At 45.8% G+C, this 24,176-nt stretch overlaps 1 protein-coding gene across 1 annotated transcript in view; it reads right to left on the bottom strand.

Annotated features, from left to right (window-relative positions):
- Positions 1 to 4,512: 4,512 nt before the first annotated feature.
- ptdss2 (phosphatidylserine synthase 2) overlaps positions 4,513 to 24,176 on the bottom strand; it is a gene marked incomplete at its 3' end in the record, with an annotated part of 31,981 nt that continues 12,317 nt past the window's right edge. The window contains exons 5-13 of the mRNA XM_080544986.1: positions 23,003 to 23,070; positions 19,780 to 19,914; positions 17,910 to 17,960; positions 17,094 to 17,207; positions 16,302 to 16,420; positions 11,167 to 11,281; positions 10,425 to 10,570; positions 9,038 to 9,223; positions 4,513 to 4,672 (exon numbers count right to left, since the gene is read on the bottom strand). Coding sequence (XP_080401112.1) covers positions 4,513 to 4,672; positions 9,038 to 9,223; positions 10,425 to 10,570; positions 11,167 to 11,281; positions 16,302 to 16,420; positions 17,094 to 17,207; positions 17,910 to 17,960; positions 19,780 to 19,914; positions 23,003 to 23,070 — 1,094 coding nt within the window. The remainder of the gene's footprint in view (positions 4,673 to 9,037; positions 9,224 to 10,424; positions 10,571 to 11,166; positions 11,282 to 16,301; positions 16,421 to 17,093; positions 17,208 to 17,909; positions 17,961 to 19,779; positions 19,915 to 23,002; positions 23,071 to 24,176) is intronic.

Raw genomic sequence — 24,176 nt, forward strand, 5'->3', positions numbered from 1 at the left:
TCTCCAGGGAGGGCGGGGAGGGTGAGGGGCGGCCTGGGCTCCCCCCTGCCGCCCCAGAGGGTCTGGGCTCGCCCCCCGCCCTGGACGTGTGCTCCCTGGAGAGGGTCGTGGACAGCCCCGCCCCCGAGCCGGCCGCCAGGATACAGAGGGTCAGGGACGAGAAGAACCAGGACGTCGTTCGCCTCATGAGAATGCTCTAGGGTCACACAGACGTGTCCTAGCCCCTGACCCTAGCCCCTGACCCTAGCCCCTGACCCTAGCCCTGACCCTAACCCTGACCCTAGCCCCTGACCCTAGCCCTGACCCTAGCCCCTGACCTTGGGCCTAGCCCTGACCCTAGCCCCTGACCCTAACCCTGACCCTAACCCTGACCCTAGCCCCTGACCCTGGGCCTAGCCCTGACCCTAGCCCCTGACCTTGGGCCTAGCCCTGACCCTAGCCCTGACTGTAGCCCCTGACCCTAGCCCCTGACCCTGGGCCTAGCCCTGACCATAGCCCCTGACCCTAGCCCTGACCCTAGCCCCTGACCCTAGGCCTAGCCCTGACCCTAGCCCCTGACCCTAGCCCTGACCCTGACCCTAGCCCCTGACCCTAGCCCCTGGGCCTAGCCCTGACCCTAGCCCCTGACCCTGGGCCTAGCCCTGACCCTAGCCCTGACCCTGGGCCTAGCCCCTGACCCTAGCCCTGACTGTAGCCCCTGGCCCTAGCCCTGACAAAGAATGTTTGTTGATTCAGTGAATCCCTACTTCTGTAGTACCTAGACCAAAAAAAATATATATAGGTTTTTATTCATACATGAATTGTCCAATGAATTCTGAAATAGTTTCAAACAACGAATCCTGTTGCACTCTGAGGTGATTCACGTTCCTTCATCACTACAGAGTAGCTTACATACTGTCACTGCTGACCTCATCTGCATGTTCTGTCCCAATTAAAATGCAATGAAATAAACATATTTACTCATACACATGTTGGAATACAGTTAAAATATGTTTTTGGGACGAGAGAGAGAGAGAGAGAGAGAGAGAGAGAGAGAGAGAGAGAGAGAGAGAGAGAGAGAGAGAGAGAGAGAGAGAGAGAGAGGGGTGGGCTGAGGAGGAGGTTCAGTTTCACACACACACGAAACAAGTGTCCACCAACTTTCCATTTGATTTTATTGAAAACATTATAAAATAACATGTGCTACAGCAGCATTTCATTTTTTCTTTACCATCTTTTACATGTTCACATTTATTCAAACAAAGTAGAAAATGGCTTATACGTCAGCACCCCCTCGGTTCGATAAGACCAATCAGACGGGGAGAGGCTGTGACAGAAGTCATCTGCTGCCCTCCTGTGGTTGCGAGTGGAAGTGCACTGCCCCAACACCATACCAGGCCCTGCTTCTACCCCAAGTAGATTTGGGGCAATTCCAATTAAATTCAGTCAATTCCGGACTAATTAAAATCCAATAGATGAATTGAAACATTCCCATAGGAAATAATGGACAATTTTCGATTCATCAGTTGAAATTCAGTCCATCCCCTGAAATAAACAGAAATAGAGTTGATCCCCCAACCCTGATCCCATACACGAAGAGGGGCACTCGATTGAAATTCCCAGGCCCACATGTCTAAAATAATAAAACTAAACTCTAATACGCCTTCTTCTAGACACTCCACCATATAACACAGTACAGGAAAACGGGTACAGACTTAGATACTTCAGATAAACAGTATTTTTTATGTTGAAGTTGTACGTTGTTACGCAGCCTTAACATTCAGAGAAAGGGGGCAAAATCTGCTGAAACAAATCAAAATACATTATTTGAATAAATATGCCAACATTATTTTCAGGAACGTATCTGGCAAGAGAGAGGATAAGCATAGCGATTAAAAAAAAGAAGGAAATTAAAGACATAAATGGCAATGAATTCCTCTCTGATTTTTTTTGACATGTTGCAATCGCAGCCCATTTTAATAACCAGCACAAAACCATATCATAATTAATTTAATTATTAGCATTTTAATGAGAAGCCCTCTTCTTCCCATGTTTACAGCTGCTGGTTTACATTCACAATAAGATTATAATGGCAGTAAGCATGATCTCACACCAGACATGGAACTATTTGTATGAGCCGTCTGCTCGTTGGCCGGGGAGCCACTGAGACACACTAACTAGGTTTAGTCACGGCAGATGGTGAACGTAATCACACGTAATCACACGTTGGAAACAAAGGCGTCCAAGTTCACGTACTGAGCCACCACAGAGGCCTGAGCACTGCTGAGCACGGCTGCCCTTCAGACTGATCTTTAGACTGATCTTTAGACTGATCTTTAGACTGATCTTCAGACTGATCTTCAGACTGATCTTTAGACTGATCTTTGGGGAAGTGCTGTTTGCCTCCCTTACATAGCGGGAGAGAGATCTACCAAGCGAGTGAACTGATGAACCACAGTCTCTCTCTTCAATGACGGACATCCCTTCAAACCCTTTGTTAGAGCGGTCCCTCCTTGTCCAAACTAGGACTTTGTTTGGTTCTGTGTCACTTCAGATTTCTTATTGAAAAAACGTGTTACCTAGCGGTCACCTGGTTACGTGACGTGTTAAATGCATCTTGATCAATACATTTGTCTTTCTATAATACAAGCCACGAGTGTGACCGATAAATAAATCAAGGAACATGATTTTTTTTAAAAAAACAGGTGTCAGGAGAGATTCCAATACCCCAAATTACTTTTTTTTTTATTGCCCCGCAGGCTAGATACATATTCAGAATTTAATTTGAAAGTCTTCATTTTAAAGCAAATGTTTAATCATGCAATTCAGCCAGCTTTTGAAATACAGTGCTGTTCAGTCCTATTCTCCAGCTTGGCAGAACTTCCCAAGCCCAAAAAAAATCATCCTTCATCTTACAGTGCCACCATAGAAAGTGTGCTTTTGACATCATTGGTGCCGATGGCTTTTGGCTACCAAAAAAGAGCTAGCATCTAGCAATGGCATTGTACCCCCACTGTACATCCCCACAGCTCAGCTCACAGCTATTTATGACACCTAGCACAGATTTAGAGTGGCATAGTCCTAATGGTGTAGCAGAGTTAAGGCTTGAGCAATGACAAGTGAAAAGCTTTGGCTGTTTTCTAACCCTTTTAATTCATCCTGCTGATGTGTCATTCTGGTTGGCGACAAATCCAACCGTGGTGAACGCAAACCCCCCCCGCCCCCCACATCTGTTCCAACCCACTTGCATCACGTGTGACCCAATGTGCTCCGTTGATGCGCAACTGAGCATAGCATGAGTTTGATTGTCCTCTAAGTGGTGTGCAGCCTACACACACACACACACTGAATGAGGGGGTCTGAATGTGAGTGAGGAAATAGACTTTTCTCCTTCCGACCAATTGCGAAGAGCAACATGTGTAGAACATTTGTTCGACCTGTAGATGACAACAAACCCAAGGAACATTTCAAAAACAAGGGTCACACTGACCCGACCTGTGTTTACGGCCTGGAACCCAGCTGTGAATAGAAGTAGGCTACCTAAAATAACTGTTATGTGTTGAACATGTGTTGATCGTGTAGCCTGTAGCCTTTAAGCACAAAGGCTGTGTCGTGGGGACATAGTGGCCCTTAGCTATCGTTCCATCTTCCAGTTTGAGGGACAAACCCCTCTAGTGAGTTTAGAGGAGCGTGGATAACGACCCTGGTCCCGGGGGGTTTGCTCAGCGAGGGGGAACATGGTGGCCACCTAACACATTTGGATGGGAGATATTCAAATCGATGAGGCTCTGTTCCGGGCCTGACCAACGTAATTGGGCCATCATTGGTGATCTCGGTGTTGGGGGAATGTTGCATCGATCGATACACCAGGTCATTTATTGCATCGCAGCAGATCTACTAGAACCAACCCTCTACCACACACCCTGCTCCCCCCAGTCCAGAAACCCGACACTGTTCAGGTGCTTGAGATACTATGGAGCGTCTACAAGAAGTCCAAATTGACGACTTGAGTGTTTCCGATAGTCTTGGAGTTCTCTCGTGTCTCTATACTAGACTACTGTATGTATTCTACACTATACTATGTCTTCCTATACCCCCCGGGTTTAGGGGCCCATCCCCAATTCAATTCAAGTGACTCGATTTCACCATCATGCATGACAACAAAACAAACCGCCCGTGTTAAAGTTCCCCCGCACCGGAGGAATTTGTTTTAAAAGAATGAGGTCCGCGTCTCTGTAGTGTGATGATAGCTGATGATAGCTAGCCGCGACTTCCCCCCCCCAACCAAAATTCCCTGTTGCTTTTGTTCTGTGGTTAGTGTTAACAGTGAGAAAGCCAGGATTGGAATGACTGTTCAGAGAGGCACAACAACAACTGCTCCCCCCCCACCCCCTCCCCAACACACCCACACACACGCACACAAACGAACACACAACCCAGGTTGCGTATAGGTTGTATGTGTGGTGTTGCTGTGCGGCTGTGTGGCTCCTCCTCCCCCCCCCCCCTCCCCAGGGTTGCCGTGGCGGCGTGCCCTCAGGACTTCCTGTGTCGGAGCGACTCGGAGCTGCCGTTGAGTTTGCTTCGCCCTGAGGGGGTTGCCGTGCTACCGTTGCCAAGGGTACGGTCCCCCCCGCGGTCCCCGGGGGTCTCCTGCTTACGACGGCGGGTCTCTTTGTAGCGGAGAGTGATGTCGCTGTGGGGGACAGAGAGGGGGGTCAGACGCTGCACAGAGGAGCTTGGGAACGAGTGAGATACACACCTCATCACGCACGCAGACGCACACACACACACACACCTCTCAACATGACATCTCTTCTGCATCCTGAGGTGTGTGTGATGGGTGCGAGCTCATCATTTGAGCCTGTGTCAAAAAAAATCCACAACACATGCTTCCACTTTCTGGGTACTTCAATCTTTTGTGTCTTTTGTTTTTTCTTTTCATATTACAAAGGTTTTAGTGTTGAAGAGCTCACTCGATATAACAAACAACAATTTTAGGATCACTAAATACTAAAAAAGCAAGGACCGTGTGATCAACTAGTTATGTGTTTTTAGCATGTTCATTCTATCAGTATGATGTGCTAAACATTCAGATGTTAGATATGTTACATAGTAAACATTCTTTGTTGTTAGCTGCTAACTAGTAAATAGCTAGCGCCACGGAGCACAATCTGTTTCAGTTCAGGGCGATTTCCTCCACTATTTGGTTTGACATTCAAATAAGCATATCTGCTTCAACTATTTACAGATTCCAATGTATGACACATCATTTGGAAGCTTACAAGCTGCACTTTCATAATCAAATCAAGAAGAAAAAAAAAAAAGACAAAACACCAGTTCCTGTCACATATTGTGGAAGGGGCATTTCCACTGAAACTGGCTTACTGGTCTTCATTGATGGTGTAACTAATTTTAATTTTGCCATTTAGCAGACGCTTTTATCCAAAGCGACTTACAATTACGAATTACAGGGACATTCCCCCTGGAGTAACTGAGGGCTAAATGCCTTACCCAAGGGCACACTAGTAGTGGTGTGGCTTCAGGCGGGATTTGAACTCACAACCTTCCGATCCCAAGTCCAACTCACTATCCACTAGACCACCACTACCCCCCTAACTACTGACAGCAGCAGCAGCAGGATGAATTCAAAAGTGTACAGAACTGTTCATCAGCCCAAGTACAAGCAAACGCCTCTGAACTCATTGAACGACCATGACCCAAAACATCCTGCTATAACAACTAGTGGGCTTTTCAGGCCCAAAGAGTGGAAAGTCGTTGACAGACTTAAGTCAGTCTCCAGATTTCAGTCTCTTAACGAACATGCATTTAATTCGCTGAAGAGGAAACTTAAGGCAAACCACCATCCTCGACACAAATAACTGAAGACGGCAGCAGTACAGGCCTGGCGGAGCATCACCATGGTTACAGTACAGGCCTAGCAGAGCATCACCATGGTTACAGTACAGGCCTAGGCCGAGCATCACCATGGTTACAGTACAGGCCTAGGCAGAGCATCACCATGGTTACAGTACAGGCCTAGCAGAGCATCACCATGGTTACAGTACAGGCCTAGCAGAGCATCACCAGAGAAGATACCCAGTGTCTGGTGGTGTCGATAGGTCAGAGACTTCTGGAAATCAGTGCATGCAAAGGATTGTCGATCATTATACTGAACAAGACTGCTTAATTTGAACATTTGATAAATCTGCCCCATTACTTTTGGGTACGCTGAAATAGGGGGACTATGCATACAAAGTGTTGACATTTCTGAATCCAATCTTTTGGAGTGTAGAGCCAAAAGAAGAAGAAAAAAATGCTTCACTGTCCCATCACTTATGCAGGGCACTGTATGTCTGGTACCGTGACATACTTAAGCAACGATTAATGTAGTTTGCCCGGTCCAATGAAACCAATGGAACATGTAAACTCTAAGCTAAAACCCCAAAATCTGTTAAAAGTGTATGTATGTAAAATGTATTTGACCTAGGTCTGGGTACAACATAATCAGCATTAACATATGACAACAGCATATCCTACGTCACCCTTTATCAAGTATAGAATAAGTAGTAAGTATCGGCTTCTTTCAAATCGTCAAACTCTCTACCAAAGCCTCAAAGTTTGAGCTTCATTTACCGTGTGACCAGATAGTAATCACACCAAAAGGCAGGAGAGGACAGAAAAAATTGATATATTTTGATATAAATCACTGCATCAACTTAAACAACATGCATGAAATGGATCCATTTGGAGGAGAAGATGACTGGATCCATTTTGGTTCAAGACCAGGTGATGGTAGAGGAGAGAGCGATGAGCACACACCATAGAGCACAGAACGCAGACGCAGACTCCTCACCCCTACACCTACCTCACCTACCTCACCGACCTCACCGGACATGAACATGGCTGGTGAGCACAATGCCGTGGGGTGGGGGTGGGGGGAAATGGATAAATGGAAAGAGAACAAACCAGAAGCTTTAACATGAAAGGCTACACCTGGCCATAACCAGGAGAGGGCGCTGTTTAGAGGACCGCAAAAAAAAGAAAAAGCAGAAAAAAAGGCAAAGGGGGGGGTCAGTATATAGAATGAGGCGGCCACTTAACAATGAAATAAAAGACAAAGATGATAAAAGACGTCAGTGTTGAGTGAGGTCGACCTCACTCTTGGAGTCCGTCTCGTGGCCGTCAGTGAACAGGCCAATCACTGTAGTGTTGTCTGCGAACTTGATCACCGTGTGAAATATGCATGAATGCATTTCTTATTAAGTATCAATTGTTGATTAATTAATGTTAAATATACCCTTAACTAAAGTTAATTAATATAACCTTATTGTAAAATATAATTTTCACCCAGTTTTGAAGCTAAACAGTGTCTGTTTACAATAACACTGTTAACAAACAATGTAGTAGCTTCAAAAGAGGGTTAGATATATTATATATGAGTTCTGATGGGGTGCCAAAGTTGAACTGAGCTCATGAGGCATTTATAAGTTATATTTTTGAAGAATATCAATGGCTATAGCATACATTTATAAGCAAAAAAAAAGGGGGCACTTGGTGGCGTAGCACACTAAGGCATAGGCTACACGGCGCCGGATTTGTCTGAAACGGTGAAGATTTTATATCGTTCGCACCTCACGGCTACACGACTCCGCCGAATTCGTGAGCTGAGACGGTAACGCTGGGAGGTGTTTTCATTTCATTTTCGGAGTCGTGTGGTCGGCGGTTGGGTGCGTTTTTCCGATAACGATGACGTGGACACCCAGAAATGTATTGTGATTTACTTAATACTGTTCAGCACTTGAGGTTACATTCGATGCATGACTTGTGCTATATAGGCTAAATAAAACTATGAAAGCGGGAAGTATGCACATCAAAGTTTCTAGGCATTAGGCACGTGACATCCATATGCTGTATAAATAAAGTGATTGATTGATGTATGTACGCATTGCGTGCGACCCAACCATTCAGCGCAAGTCTTGTGCTATAAATCTTGTGCCTACACTAGATAAACCAGTGCTGTGATATAATGTATCGTCTTAGAAACATCTTAGCAAGAGGCACTTATCATAAAGTTTATTATGCATCAGCTCTTTTTATCCAACCTAAATGTACACAGATGAATAATGTATACACGCCATATCTCGGATGCTTTATTTACTGTACTTATGTACTTTGTTTCCGTCTGTGGCAACACCAAAGTTTTAAAATCCAATATGTTTTCTATAACGGATAATATGTGCATATCGTTTTTAACCATCAAACATAAAAAAGGTATGTAAAGCTGAGTGGCACAGTTTCCAACCAGGAGCTCGTCCTCACACATTTCAAAAAGTGATTTTAGAGAGCGTTGTTTAATGTTCAATTTCGCTTTACCATGGGCCGTTAGAGCTTTTTAAAAGCTAAAATCGTACATATATTTAAATTATATCTTTATTTTATGAATACAGATCACCTCATACAGTCTGTTTTTGGTCACAGACTCAAAGGGCTGTTCTGAGTTTTGCTCACAAGTGAAACCGGTCCCAGTGGACAGGCCTAACCCAGAGAGTCTGGCCTCGTTCAAACGACTGAGGTCTGATTTATGCATGACCGTGTGAACAGCGCAAGTCACATGAAATCAGATTTTTAAAAATCCGACCTGGGTCGCGTTCACAGGTGGTGTTATATCGGATACATGTCTGATATTTAGCAACGCGCCCGCCGTCTGAACTGTCACGTCGCGTTTAATGCAACTTTTACGTCACTCTAGAGCGACAGAGAGACAATCATCACAATTCTGCGCCGGTTCCTTGGCGGTAACTACAGAATGAACATTATCCATGGTTACTTCCGTAAGCAGTGCGCTGCGCGTGACGTCCTGACGTCATTGTTATTGTCCTTCTGCACATGCGGGTCTGTTCAGGGCCGTGGAATGTTCACACGGGAGTCAATGTAGGTCAAATATAGGTCACATTTTAAAAGTTATATGAACTGCCAAACTAAAAAATCGGATCTGTGTAAACAATCGGAATTGAGCATCAAGACCTGCCGTGTGAACTCTGTCTGCTGCCTCGCTTACCGGAAGAAGAAGCGCCACAAGGTCCAGGTGAGGATGAGGAGGATGCCCAGGAACCAGCACTGGGTGACGAAGAAGGGGATGGGCAGCATGATGGTCCTGGGGTCGTACTTGACCACGATGAGGAACTCTGTCACAGTGATGGCAGCCACCAGCCAGGCCTGCTGTCCCAGCTTCCTGTAGAACTTACTGGACCCAAAAGAGAGACACAGGAGGGGTTTAGTGGCTACAAACACATTGTCCATATACAGGGTTCCAACAAGTTTCAACAAGTCAAATTTAAGACCTTTTACAGTATTTTTAAGACCTCTTTGGGTAGAATTTTGGGCCTATTCGCGACACCATATGATAGCTTTTTGTCATCCTCGAGGTGATGAAATTAGGGATTTCACTGCCATACAGACAAAAAAGGAAGCGAATTTGATTTTTTTGGGGTTCCAGCTTGATTAATTTCCACGTAAATAGATGTGGTCGACTTATTTCCTTGCAGGGTCTCATTTTTAAGACCTAGCACCTCCTTTTTAGGCAGAATAACTGACATTTGCGCCCTTTTTTGGCCTTATACGTTGGCTTGCCGGATTTGAGACTTTAAGGCTTTTTAAGACCAGCGCGGGAATCCGGCATATAGCGGTAGTAACCCATCTGATCCTCTCACTTTTCAGCTGACACACTAGTGTTGTCTACAAAAGTATTATGGACACCTGCTTTGAACAACGGTTCTGTACTAGAACAGGTCACTTTATCACAAGGGCCTGATGCTGCATTTCCTTATTCGCTCCTCTCCTTGTAACATGTGCAGATTGTAGAGCTTTTCATACACGTGACACAGCTAGGCAGCATGAAACAGCGGAGATTAGACCGTGAGACGAAGCAGTGGAAAATTGACATGAATAGACACAATATGTGCCGACACAGACTAGGAAGTAGCGTAAACTCAGGAACTCTCATGACAAAAGTCAGAATTTGAGGCTGTAGCAGCTTTGGGACAGGAGAGACAGATAGGCTACTATCCACGACACCAGAACATAATTTCCCTTCCAATGCCGTCTGTGACTGTGTGGTTAATAGATGTCATCATGGCTGTTGTGTAATAGAGACATGGAGGCCTAGGAACTTCAAGTTCCATGGCTTGTTATTTCATACAATATTGTTTTACTTTGCCTGATGTAATGTGTAATGTGTACACACACACACACACACACACACACACACACACACACACGCACACACACTCCTGGGGGTCCGACACAGTCAGCAGCAAGGTCCCCCGTGGGACATTTCCACGCTTCTGCTGCAACTCCAACTCTGACACACACACACACACACACACACACACACACACACACACACACACACACACACACACAGAGAGAGAGAGTACATGACTCACGGGTCGTCCATGAAGTCGTAGATCTCCCTCATGGCCACCCCGCCCACGTTGACGAAGAAGACCAGGCGCAGCAGCACCAGGTAGTGCTCTGGGGGCATCCACAGAACAAACTTCAGGTAGAACGTGTTCAGCTCCGCCAGCAGGAACTGACATCCCAGTCGGAGGGAGGCGAGAGAGAGGGAGCGGGCAGAGACGAGGTCACAGAGGAGAGAGGAGGAGGTTATATTAGTGGGAGTAGAGAGACGGTACCAGTAACAGCGTGAATAAACATTCACGGAAATTCTGTCGCTCAGAGCAAAGATTTTCCACGGCGAGAAGTGAAAATGTAAGGCAGTTATCCTCTGTTTATGCTCCCCCTTTCCGGCCCACAGTGCTAAACACAACTTAACAATAATTCCCCATATAACCCCGATGCAGATCTTTGCCTTGAATAACAGAGTTTCCAGAAATGTATGTAGACACCTAATTTTTAGACCGAATAACTGAAATGTGAGTCCTTTTTAGGCCTTATTAGTTGGATTGCTGGAACCCTGAATAAAGCTTGTATACATTTGTGAGTGGTAGACACTAGACAGAGACAGAAACCATGAGCCAGGGTGAAAAAGGAAAGAGAGAGAGAGAGATAGAGAGAGAGAGAGAGAGAGAGAGATAGAGAGAGAGAGAGAAACAGAGAGAAAGAGAGAGAAAGAGAGAGAAAGCTAGAGAGAGAGAGAAAGAGAGAGAGATAGAGATTCACTCTCACCATAAAGATGATGCCTAGGACCGCCAGCCAGCGCCGGAGGTTGGAGGCAGGCTTCCACTCAAACTTGACCCAGCTGTAGGGGGTGAACTGGAAGGCGATGCGCTTGATCTTCCCCCTACGGAGCAGAGAGACAGTCCAGTATGCTTGCATGTCAACAGTGAACAGTGGATTTTGACCTATTTGCAATTGGGGTTTGCCATTCTGAATTGGAGGTCTTCAAGGCTCCAAAACGTTGTGCTTGTCTCAAACTAGACCTGTGGATTTCCTACCTTAACCCAGATAGACTCATCTGACATTAAAAGAAATAGGTAGGTGGCCTGGGGTGGTCCAGTGGTCTAGCACCACGGTCTACAGTGAAACATACGTATGTGGTCTACCGGCCCATGCCGGTCCATGCCCTGCTGACATGCCCTCTCTCTCTCCCTTCCCTGTCTTAATTCACTGTATCTGTCCAATAAAAAAAAGAAAAATATGAGTGGGACTGCCCCATTCAGAAAAAATTACGTTAAAAAAAGAAATAGGTGTCCCGGGTCGGGTCACTAGTATCCGGGTTATGGTGGACACATTGGACCTCCGTTCTGAATGCATTGATTCTGAACTGCTTACTAACTTTTTAGTGCGTGTCAGCAGAGCCACTAATCTGATATGCTTGCATAGGTGAAGGTTAGGATTGATTCCACAAACCCAGCCAAGCCTCGTCAGCTGTTCTATCTGCAGGGGAGGGAGGGGAGAAAGACTAAGTCCCCAACTCAATCAGGGGCTGACAGACGGCTTCCAGCACAACACAAAAACATGATGATTCTTGTGCACCGATAATGGATTCGTGCATTTGTCCTCTATAATACAAATGTCTACTGTGTAAGACTGTAACAATGTTAATCAGAAATCCAATTTAAAAGTTGTTTTGCTGCACAAGCAGGGATCATATTTTTTTTACTCATTCTGGAATTGGAAACTCCCTACCCTGCTATCTGCAATCGATTCCAGTGTTTCCCCATTAATTACCTAGACTGTGGCGGCCTGCTGTAGTGTAATTTGTCCCGACAGTCTCATAACGAACCGAAAGTATTTTTTACACGCACGCAACTTTTGTTTATTGCCTTTTTATATACAAAAATATGTGTTGTATATATTGTGTTTATACACAAGCTCTTGTGAATATGTCGTATTACAGAAAACAACAACAGCAGCAGCGTACAATTCATAGCATCTACAAAACACAACACAAACAGTTTGCTTGGTCATATTTCACACGAGACAGTAAACATTATAATGATTTAAAATAAATAAATAAAAGGAAGTAAACAAGTATAAAATGTAGTCTTGTTCAGGGATAACTGGGAAGGTACGTTTCTCTGCATAGGCTAAGAAAGTCCCCCACATCTGGCTCTTAGAGGAGCCTTTCAATGTATATTGGATGTTCAAGTTGTCAATTATTCTTCTCTTATCCACAGTGAGTAGGCGGTGGTGGTGATTTCCATCTTATTAGTATTAGACGTCTAGCCAATAACGTTAGGAAAGCTGTCAGATCTGCTACGGGCCTAGACAAAGGCAACTGAGGGATGTGAACAGAGCAGTAACGGCATTAGGCTCCATAAGTGTCCCAGTTATCGCCGACAAAGTACTTGCAGTCACCAGTCCAGTAATGACATTGGGACATTGCGGGCGTTGAGTGGGAGATTAGCATTAGCATTGAGTGGGATATTAGCATCAGCCTCAACCACGTGTGGCCAGGTTGTAGTGACCTCCTCTCGGTGGTTTAGATTTCAGGTGAGCAGAAGACATTTAGTTTGTTTTGGTTCATGACTCAGCGGTAAGACCCGCGGAGGCGGCATCATAATATCTACGAAGGATAGCTGGTGCTTAAACACGAAAACTGTAAGTAGCCACTGTTCCCCAAACCTGGAATACTTGACTGTTAAATGCCGACCCACTTACCTATCGAGAGAATTCAATGCAGTGTATATTACAAGCGTTTATATTGCACCAAATGCAGACGGTAGCTTAGCATTGGCGCGGCTATATGACGTCATCAGTGGTCAACAAAGCACAGATCCACAGGCAATTCACATTGTGGCAGGAGACTTCAATCATGTCGACCTGAAGGCAGTACTACCCAAGTTCTATCAGCATGTTAAATGTGCAACAAGAGGAGAAAAAACACTGGACAAGGTATACACCAACATCAAACGTGCTTACAAGGCTAGACCGCTAGCTCATCTAGGCATGTCTGACCATGTGTCAATCCTCCTGATCCCAGCATACACTACCATGGGGAATAGTGCTCCCATCACCACTAAGACTGTCAGAACCTGGCCAGAAGGGTCCGCTCCACTGCAGATCTGCCTAAATGACACCCTATGGCAGGAATGAGCATGAGGACCTGGAACAGTTCACGTCGTCGGTTCTGAACCACATAGTGAACTGCACCAACTCAGTCACCATGGACAAACGGGTCCGGGTCTACCCCAACACGAAGCCATGGATGACTGGGAAGGTCCAAAAACTGATCAACGAGAGGGACAACGCCTTATTCGCAGGGAAGAGCACACCGCTGTACAGCAACACCAGAGCTAACCTAAAGCGCGGCATCAAAGAGGCCAAGGCAGACCACAGAGAGAAGATTGAGGAATGCTTCCTGAGCAACGACTCCAGGCGGATGTGGCAGGGGGTTCAGCACATGACAAACTTCAGAGCCAACAGGCTCACAGCCGCAGAGGACGACCCCCTGCTGGCGGGAAAGCTGAACACCTTCTACGCCCGGTTCGACGAGGGGCGAACGGAGGTAACCACAACACAAACACCACTCTCTCCAGCTCTCAGCAGCCTCACCCTCACAGAGCATGAAGTGAGACGCGTGCTGAAGGCGGTGGACCCCAGGAAAGCCTCGGGGCCGGATGGCGTCCTGGGACGGGTGCTGAGGGTCTGCGCCGACCAGCTGGCCGGGGTTTTCACCAACATCTTCAACCAGTCCCTGTCCCAGGCCACCGTCCCACCCTGCCTGAAAACCTCAACTATCATCCCAGTCCCGAAGAAAAGCACGGTGAGCTGCCTAAACGACTACCGCCCGGTGGCACTCACACCAATCATTATGAAGTGCTTCGAGAAACTAGTCCGCCGGGCCCACATACTCACACGCCTCCCGCCCAACCTGGATCCATACCAGTTCGCCTACAGAGCCCACAGGTCCACAGAGGACGCCATCGCGACGACTCTCCACGCCACTCTATCCCACCTGGAGAGGGGAAACAGCTACGCGAGACTGCTCTTTGTGGACTTCAGCTCCGCCTTCAACACCATCCTTCCAGACAGGCTAGTGACCAAACTACTAGACCTGGGTCTATCACACTCTATATGTGCATGGATCAAGGACTTCCTGACCGACCGCCCCCAGAGGGTGCGGGTGGGCCCCCACACCTCCACAGCCCTCAGACTCAGCACTGGGTCCCCCCAGGGCTGCGTGCTAAGCCCCATCCTCTACAACCTCTACACCTACGACTTCACCCCCGTCCACCCCAGCAACTCCATCGTAAAGTTTGCAGACGACACCACCGTGGTGGGATGCATCTCGGGGGGGGACGAGACGGCGTACAGGGATGAGGTAGAGCAACTGAGCAAGCTGTGCAAGGTTAACAACCTGCTGCTGAACAAGTCAAAGACCCAGGATATTATCGTAGACTTCAGGAGGAAAAAGTCCGAGATCCAGCCCCTGCTCATCGACGGAGAGAGCGTGGAGAGAGTCTCAACCCTCCGATTCCTGGGGGTGCACATGCAGGATGACCTGACCTGGAAGGACAACACAAAAGCCACCATCAAGAAGGCACAACAGCGGCTATACATCCTGAGAGTCCTCAGGAAGGAACACAGCAAGCAGGAGATACTGGTGACCTTCTACCGCGGCGCAGTGGAGAGCATCCTCACCTACGGCATCTGCAACTGGTTCTCCAGCTGCACAACCGCGGAGAGAAATGCGCTACAGAGAGTCGTGAGAACAGCCCAGAAGATCACCGGCGCCCCCCTCCCCTCTCTGGAAGAGCTGTACAACACACGCTGTCTCAGGAAGGCCTCCAAGATCTCCAGGGACCCAACCCACCCTGGGTACGGACACTTTACCCGGCTGCCCTCGAAAAGGCGGTTCAGGACCATGGCCGCAAGGACAAACAGACTGAAGAACAGCTTCTACCACAGGGCCGTCCAGGCAGCAAAAGACCTAGGTTCTGGGCCCTGGACAGTCTGGACGGATTGATGGCAGCTGCTGGACTGAAAAAATCAGGTGTAGTGCTGAGGCACAAATATGTACATTTCAAGCCTGCAAACTGCGACACTTTAAATAAATGTGCAATAACACTATGTGCAATATGACAACCCTAGTCGTCTATCTGTACAGTATAGTATAGTGGATAGTGTACATAGCCTTTATTTATGTAAACCAGCTCCTACCCTTCTTGTGTTTTTTTTTCTTTCCCTAACACCAGGGGAGCCACCCCTCCTAAATTTCGTTGTTTGGTACCTGTACTGTAGCAATGACAATAAAGACCATTCATTCATTCATTCATTCATTCATGACTCGCATATAGGGGTGGGAATCAAGAACTGGTTCCAGTTGAGAACCGGCAACACATTGTTCGACGCATCGGTATTAATAACATTCTCTTATCGGTGCCGGCGTGTTTTGCGCATGCGCTGACAGTTGCAAGTTGCAACAACGTGTGCGTCGTGATAACTCACAACAAGAAGAATAGAAGAACAGCGAAGTCTCGATGAAAGACTTTAGGTACACCCCACCCCAGTCTCACACAATCCTGAGGGAAACACTGGATTCAATTGGAGTCTACATATCAGGGTTCGACATTAACGCTTGCCCACTTGCCCGCTTGCCCGGAATAAGTAAAAAATTCTGTACCGGTGTGCAGGGAGAACAACAGACGGCGCAGACGCCAGACCAGACTAGATGATCGTGGAGTGAAGATATTATTGAATCGTACGCGCCTGGCGATCACCCGTCGCATCGCGTACGCTTTAATAATATCTTCACTCCACGATTCCGGGCAAGCGTTAATGTCGAACCCTGCATATTAATTCTGTGCAGAGTAGAGTTCTGGTGGGAGACTGTAGGTGCTAGGCGAGCAGCATACTTGTATGTGGGGATGTGCCACAGGCCCTGCCACTGGTAGGGCTTCATAGACAGCCAGCCCAGGGTCTTCATCCCACAGTAGATCCCCAGGCTGTTGCACAGCAGCACGTCCATGATCCACTGCACCAGCATCACACATCCACACGCCAGGAGAGAGAAGAGAGAGAGAGAGATACACCAGCATCACACGCCAGGAGAGAGGAGAGAGAGAGAGAGAGCAATCAGTGTCCACAAGACCAAGGCCTAACATGAGAAAGTGTCATATCAACTGACTACGATACGATTGTCTATTGATTTTAGTTTTTTTGTCTGATGTTGTCTATAGTGCACTTCTTTGTTTTTGTCATTTGTGTGCTGCAGAGATCAATATGCTGTACCAAGAACAAATTCCACCGGCTTTGGTCGTGTGGCTAATAAACTATCTATCTATCTATCTATCTACAATATTGACTATCTACTCAGAGACACTATGAGAAAGACTAGCATCAGCTAACTAAGGATAAATAACATGATAAAGGGAGTTGTAACATTTAGGCCGCGGTTCAGTCACTTGCAGGTGACGAGCATAATGCGTCTTCACATATACTGTATCATAAGGCTGTGGAAGCCCTTTTACAATCAATGTCGATAAAAAGAATCAAAGAAAATAAAAATAAAAATAAAATGTTTCAAGTACATTACACTGCATTGAATGCATTTGTCTGTGTGGGCTGAACATGTGTTAGGCCCACATATATCACCCAGGACGGTAGCGTAGCGTGTTCTAGAGATGGAGAGACGGAGAGGTACGTACATGGTCCCACCAGCACTCTGAGAAGTTGGGCAGCTGGTGTTCCAGACTGTACTCCAGGAACTCAAACATCACACTGATGATCATACACATCCACCAGTCTCTGATCATCAATGTCTGAGAGAGAGAGAGAGAGAGAGAGAGAGAGAGAGAGAGAGAGAGAGAGAGAGAGAGAGAGAGAGAGAGAGAGAGAGAGAGAGAGAGAGAGATTTAGAGTTAGATGTTTAAAACGTCTAAATATCATCACATCTGTATAGATATGTCTATATACAGTATATATATATATATATATATATATATATATATATATATATATATATATATACTGTATATATATGATACATTTATTACATAATATACAGTAGACCTTTGCCAATATAACACAGGGAGTGGAGTCACCAGATCAGTGAACCTGTACGGCAGCACCTCTCTATAAACCTTGACGAAAGTCTGTTGACCAAAATGGTGGTTTGTTTGTTTGATCCAGTACATGTAAATGATAGTGGAGTTTTGCAAAGAACACCAGTGTGCTTGATTCTCCATTCTTTCCAAACCACAACAATTCAACACTATTCTGCAATTAGTATTGTCTGCAAATTGTCTGGATACTGCTAGTTGTGTCACTTATGTCCTGTACTATTGTCACTTTTTTTTTCTTGAATTATTCCTATTGCCTTATTGTCTGGTGCTGCAATGTCAGGAACCGAAGCCTAAGACTTTTACTTTCTTACACTTGTGTAATGTGACGTAACAATAAACTTGAAGCTATTCTAGAAAGGGCTTGAGCACACGCCATGGTGAGACAGCGACCAGACCCACCTTGATATACCAGCCCAGGAAGTGAGCCGGGACAAAGCCATCCATCTTGTCCTGCACAAACAAATGAGCATTTTAGTCAGATTAACCAAAACTGTCCCAATAACAATAAAACCTTTCAATTCCATATATATTGTATGTTACAGTACTTGGGTACGGTACAGGTGCTAGGGTGCTAGGGTAAGGGTTAGAGTTAGGGTTAGACATGCCAGCATGTACCAAGTCGACATTTTATGCTGCCATGTCCCTGGAAATGCTGACATAAACCGTTTTCCCACATGTACCGTAACATATATATATATATATATATATATATATATATATATATATATATATATATAGACTGCCACTTGCATAAGCTAATGCTGAGGACATCTGGGAGGGTGCCACCAATGGATTTAGTCCCAGAAACCCAACTAAACCGTGACCAGATACTTTCAAGTATTTGACAAATGCATTCCCCCCAGATCTGCTCCTGTCTTCACAGCGCATTGAACAGCAGAGCTATCCAACCAACACTGACCCACACCTCAACTACAGGTCTGTTATTTAACCCTTGAAAGCTTGCGCTTGTTGCACGACCCACGGTTACAGACATCTAAGACATTAGTTTGACTCAGACAACTATCAGCGCTTTGATTAGTTCCGATTATATATTTCCGGTAGGGTTTTGAGGAGACATTCTGGTGAACACACTCCAGCAGAGAGCCTAGAAGCAGCAGGATTGAGGTTAGAAGAACTAGGCCGGTGGCAGTGGCGGGCTGGTCCCTACAGGGGGCCCCGTACTGGGTGAAGTATTTTAAACCCAGGCGGGCGGAGAGAAGTGTGCATAATCTGCTTCAGAGTTCAGACACATCACTCAAGGCCCTGGCAGACCTCCACACACAGACAAAAAGAGAGAAAGAGAGAGAAAGATGGAGGGAGAGAGAGAGAGAAAGAAAAGAAGCCAGGACTTTCCCACACTAGTGAACGTTAAAACGGTTCGAGGATCTAAACCGTATTGTTCTCTACAGGGTTAGGGTTATGGCTACAGGGTCTCTGGACCCCTTCCAACTGGCACCCCGTCCTTGAGGAAGAGCCAGGGATGGCAGCTTGGGAGGCCTGATCAATTCTCAGATGCGATCTTTGCATTTTAAAATGTGCACCAGCCAGTCAGGCTGTAGGACTGGATATAGAACCATCTCTGCTGCTAGAATCGGAGAGTGTTCTCTGTCCATTCATATGTCACAAGCTTTTTTTGGTCCCTCACCAAGCGTAATGTTTTGAAGCAAGCCATGCATTCTGTGAAGTTGAGTACACTCATTAAACATATTTAAAACTTTAATTATTAAGAAATAAAACAGTTCAATGACGCCAAACATTTAGAAAATACTGTGATATGATATTTCTGTGATGTGTGATATGATATTACTGTGATATGATATTACTGTGATATGTGATATGATATTCAGGCAATATCGCCCAGCCCTAATGGCAACTGTGGCAGATTGGACCCATGTTGTTGTTTTGTAGGATGATGTCACAGCGCAGAGCTTGACTTTAAGACAGTGTCACCCTGTGGGTGAGCCAGCGGGTAACACTGGGGAGGCTGTGGCTCAGGAGGTCGAGCTCAGGAGGTAGAGCCGGGATCTAATCATCGCAAGGTCGGTGGTTCGATCCCCGGCTCTCCCTGTCCAAGTGCCGAGGTGTCCTTGGGCAAGACACTGAACTCCAAATTGCTCCCGATGAGTGGGCCGGCGCCATGCATGGTAGCTTGCCACCATCGGTGTGTGAACGGGTGAATGAGAGGCCATTGTAAAGCGCTTTGGTATAAGGCTAGGCTATATAAGTGCATTCCACTGACCAGTGAGAAGGAGAGTTGGTGAAGCCTTACCCAGAGGTTGTGAAAGGGATCGGTGGTGTTTCCGGGGTCGTAGACGAGGCAGTTACCCCCATAGTCCCTCTCCGGCAGGGCCACGCCCAGTTTGGGGTCGATGTACTTCATGAACTGCCGGCCGTCATGAACCGTCTGCTCCAATCAGGCGGGGTGAACGAAAACACACTTTAAACACACTTTAAACACACTTAAACATACTTTAAACACACTTAAACATACTTTAAACACACTTATACAACAGTTAGTTCCGACCAAGTAATTTGATTGGACAAGAGGCATTCCATGAGTGCCGATATACAGTATAACAGCACTGGGACTTTTAACTATATGTATCACTCCGAAATGACCGTTAGCTAGCCTGCAGATGTTTGTGTTCAGGTTACTAGGCAACAGTCCAGTTGTGGAACTATTTTTTGGTGATGGAGCCAAAAGAAATGATTATATAAACAAACAAATCATAATCTGTTGTCACTTATTACTGTTAACTAATACATTGCGCTGTAGAACTGTACCTACGACCGAATCACAGCCATGCTGATATTCAGTATAACAGCACTCCCTCTCGTGTGATATTGCTTAATTAAATAAACTCATCGAATCAATCTATTAATCAATCAATCAATCAACCAATCATGAGATTTGGAAACAACTCAGAATGTCCTGGGCCCTATTCCACGAAGCTCGATAAAGTTCTAAGCCTCGATAAAGTTCTTAGCCTCGAAAATGTTAGCTTGCGTTCGGTGCCATCAATGTGGCTCAAATAATTCGCTGCTTGGTTGAGCTCCTTCTGAGTCAGATATAATTAGCCTGGTCGCGAGCAGGCTAAAACACAGGCTATGGTAAGACGCGCGTCCAAAAAGCCTCACAGGCGGAAACTAAACCCCGAACGACAGTTCCTCCCTAAGAAATATTAGTTCCCACTTCACACGAGATAGATAGATAGATTGGTTGACTGTGTGATAGATAGATAATTTGATAATTTGAAAGTGTGATCGATAACTTGATATTTTGATAGTGTGATAGATAACTTGATATTTTGAAAGTGTGATAGATAGATAGATCGATGGATACATAAATTAAAAAGTGTAAAAAATAAAATAAAATGAATAGGTATGTCTATCAACTTGCATTGCTGTCATCACAGCGGTCTGGCTGGTGTAGTGGTTAAGGCAGTCGGTTGGGGTTCCAAAGGTTGCGAGTTCGAGACTTGACTAAGTGTGTTTTGTTTTTTTGTTTTTTTTACATTTAACCGAAGATTTCATGCAAAGGCTTCCAACACCATTGTAATCGTGTCAGTTCTTGTAAATTAGCCTGCACCATAATTGTATAGCCTACATACTTTTTTAGATTAGATTTTAGATTAGATTCAGACAACGAAATGCAGTAAAAAGTGCGTCTGGCCCCGCGGTGGTGTAGCGGTCTACGCACTGGCCGCTAGTGCATGCTGCCCACCGGGGCCGGGGTTCGTATCCCGGCTCGCCAGATCCAGATATGGCCGAGGCACACGGGAAGCGGCATATTGGCCGGCCGCTTCCGAGGGGGGTATAGGAGTATTTCTGGACCAGGATCCGTCGCGCAACACCGCCCCCTGGGTGCCGGAATAACGGTACTGGGCTCGAGGAGCCAGTCAGCCTAGTCTGCCTGGCGCCCTCCTCTGGGACTGCCGGCCACGGGGTCGTGCGGCGGATCCTATGCAATAGGCAGGGGATAATTGGATGCTAAGTTGGGTTAAATTGGCTACCAAATTGGGTGAAAAAGGGATAAAATCTGAAAAACAAATTTAAAAAAAAAAAAAAAAGTGCGTCTGAAGAGGGATTTGAACCACTGATATAAAATGACGAATAAATCCTGTGGCAGCGGTCGATACCACTAGGCCATTGTGGCGATATGACGGTTTGTAGCCTGCTGCGGATATCACCACAGTAGTAATATTCATTTATTAAAATATGAACATATAACAATAACTGGGGCTAGTATGACCTACGCATTTAATCGGTCAGCAATTTCTTGCCAAACCATTTCCCTCGCCTTGTTAATTGCGGCAGTATTGCACTATTTTACATCTTATTTTTCCGTCTTCATAAAAATCAATAATTCGGAATGCTGCGCAAATGTAGTACCCCTGCAGAGTGGAGTATCTTCATTTCGACAGATCGACACTTCAGGGCTTTTTATGTCTGCGTGCACGCGCCCATATCGAAGATTTGTAAGCCTGTCTTCTGTGAACACTGATGACACAAGGCTGATCCTCGTTCGAGGAATCACCTGAGGCTTGAATTCCAATCTCGAGTTGCCTGAGCGCCGCATTTATTTATATCGCCGCTATACTGATCCACCTTTAGTGGAATGGGGCCCAGGTTACATTCTGAGTTGTTTCCAAATCTCATGATTGGTTGATGGAGGCAAAGAATATGCAGTTGGGTAAATGAACGTCCGAACAAATCATCCAAAAATCTGAAACGTAAAGTAATATGGCTCACTTTGGCTGCTCACTGACTTAAATGGCGACGCTTGGTTTTGTTGTGTTCTTTTCAATGGACCTATCGCTAAGCCACGCCGCGAAATAGAAATTGTCCAATCATATCATAGCAAAAGTCACGACAGGCAGAAAACTCAAGACAAACAACTCGCTAATATCTGATGGTGAAAAGCTTCTAGACTAAATATTATTGTAAACTTGAAAAAAAAACATGTCTATTACTTAAATCAGAAATCAGCCATCTCCCGCCGTTGTAAGTCATTGAATGTCATTCAGTCACGGTCGGTCATTCAGTCACTGTCAGTGAAGCGTTGTTTGTTTGTCAGAGTTTTCAAAGGGGGCGTGGCTTAGCGATAGGTCCATTGAACTCCCTGAAGTTCCACTGCACTCCACTGCCATAATGACTAGTCTCCATCCCCAGCCCTGCTCCAGCCCAACAACCTGACTCAGTACAAATCTACTCATTAGATTGATACTTCAGCCAAGCAGCAGCTCAACTTCAAGCACAATAACACATCATTCATCAACACTACAGGTGGACAAGTGGCTTCCTTTGAGATCAGCCTCAAAGCAAGGAGCAGCCAGCCGTCCTAAATGCCTCAGTGGGCCTTTGAGGAATTACAACAACAGAGCATTTCAACCACATCAAAGTCTTTTTTCCCCACGCCGTTTATTTTGCTACGCTTGTGTGTGTGTGTGGAGGTGCAAGTTCAACAGTGCTGTGTGTTGCTGCAAACCCACCTGGAACAGGATGAAGATAAGGAAAAGCTCGTAGACCACGGTGACACATAACCAGAAACGCCAGTATGCTGCAGCAGAAAGGCAGAGCGAGAGAAAGAGAGAAAGATTATTATTATTTTTGCAGAATGCTGTTCAGCTCAGAGTCATTCCATGTCACCCACAATCTCAGAGTTCTGAAACAGTTTCTTCAGGTGGAAACAGACGAGTATTCCTGCAACATTAAATATAGTTTCATCTCTTAGATTGTAGGAAATGTCTGTGGTGTTTTTAAAAAAAGAAAAGAAAAAAGAAAACATGCTCCAGCTTCCAGATACCCGTCTCAACTTAACCCATCAACTCAGCTAAAACAAACAGTTCTGCATGTCAAATCAACACAACTAGTTATTAACCGTAGCACCTTATTACTGCTCAGTGTGTATGGGATATAATATACTGTAATATATATATAAGGGCTGTAATACACAAGGATATAATATACAAGGGCTGTAATACACAAGGATATCATATTCAAGTCCTCCAAACCATCTCCAGTCCCACAAATCAACATGGATAATATTCTGTTGTCAAGAACAAAATCTGCATTTCCATATTTTTCATAGGAAGCTTTTATTTCTAATAGGACCAGACATTCTTTTCAATCATTCCAAACAATAAGTGGGTTCTTAAATCTGTTTTTCTTACATGAATGAAATCATTCTATCGATCGGTGATGTATGATCTTCAGTGCAGTGTGTCTGTGTATTATCTTACAACAACTGATGCAATGTTCACTGAAATGGAGCTCCCATTATCAGCCCACCTCCCCTGCTCCAATAGGCTTGCAGACAGACAATCCTCTTGGCTCAGCTCAGCCCACCCTCGTGCCCTCCTTCCCTCCCCCCCCCTCCCTCCCTCCCTCCCCCTCCTCCCCCCCCCTCCCTCCCTGCCCCTCCCTCCCTCCCCCTCCTCCCCCTCCCTCCCTCCCTCAGGAACCTATGGAAGTGAGTCACTCTAGCCCCCTAAAGACCCAGTAGCCACGGGTGCGTTCACTTCCATGACACAGGAAGGAAGTAATTTTCTGTTTCCATCAGAGCTGCTGCTTGACTGTAGGCTGAAAGGCTTGGAGCACAATCAAGCTACTGCTGCTTAAATGCACCAGGTCTATTCTGAGCTAACCTGCTCTGATTCAGAGTTG

This window comes from Nansenia antarctica (genome assembly GCF_963989245.1).
Source record: "Nansenia antarctica genome assembly, chromosome: 14".
NCBI classification, from domain to species: Eukaryota; Metazoa; Chordata; class Actinopteri; order Argentiniformes; family Microstomatidae; genus Nansenia; species Nansenia antarctica.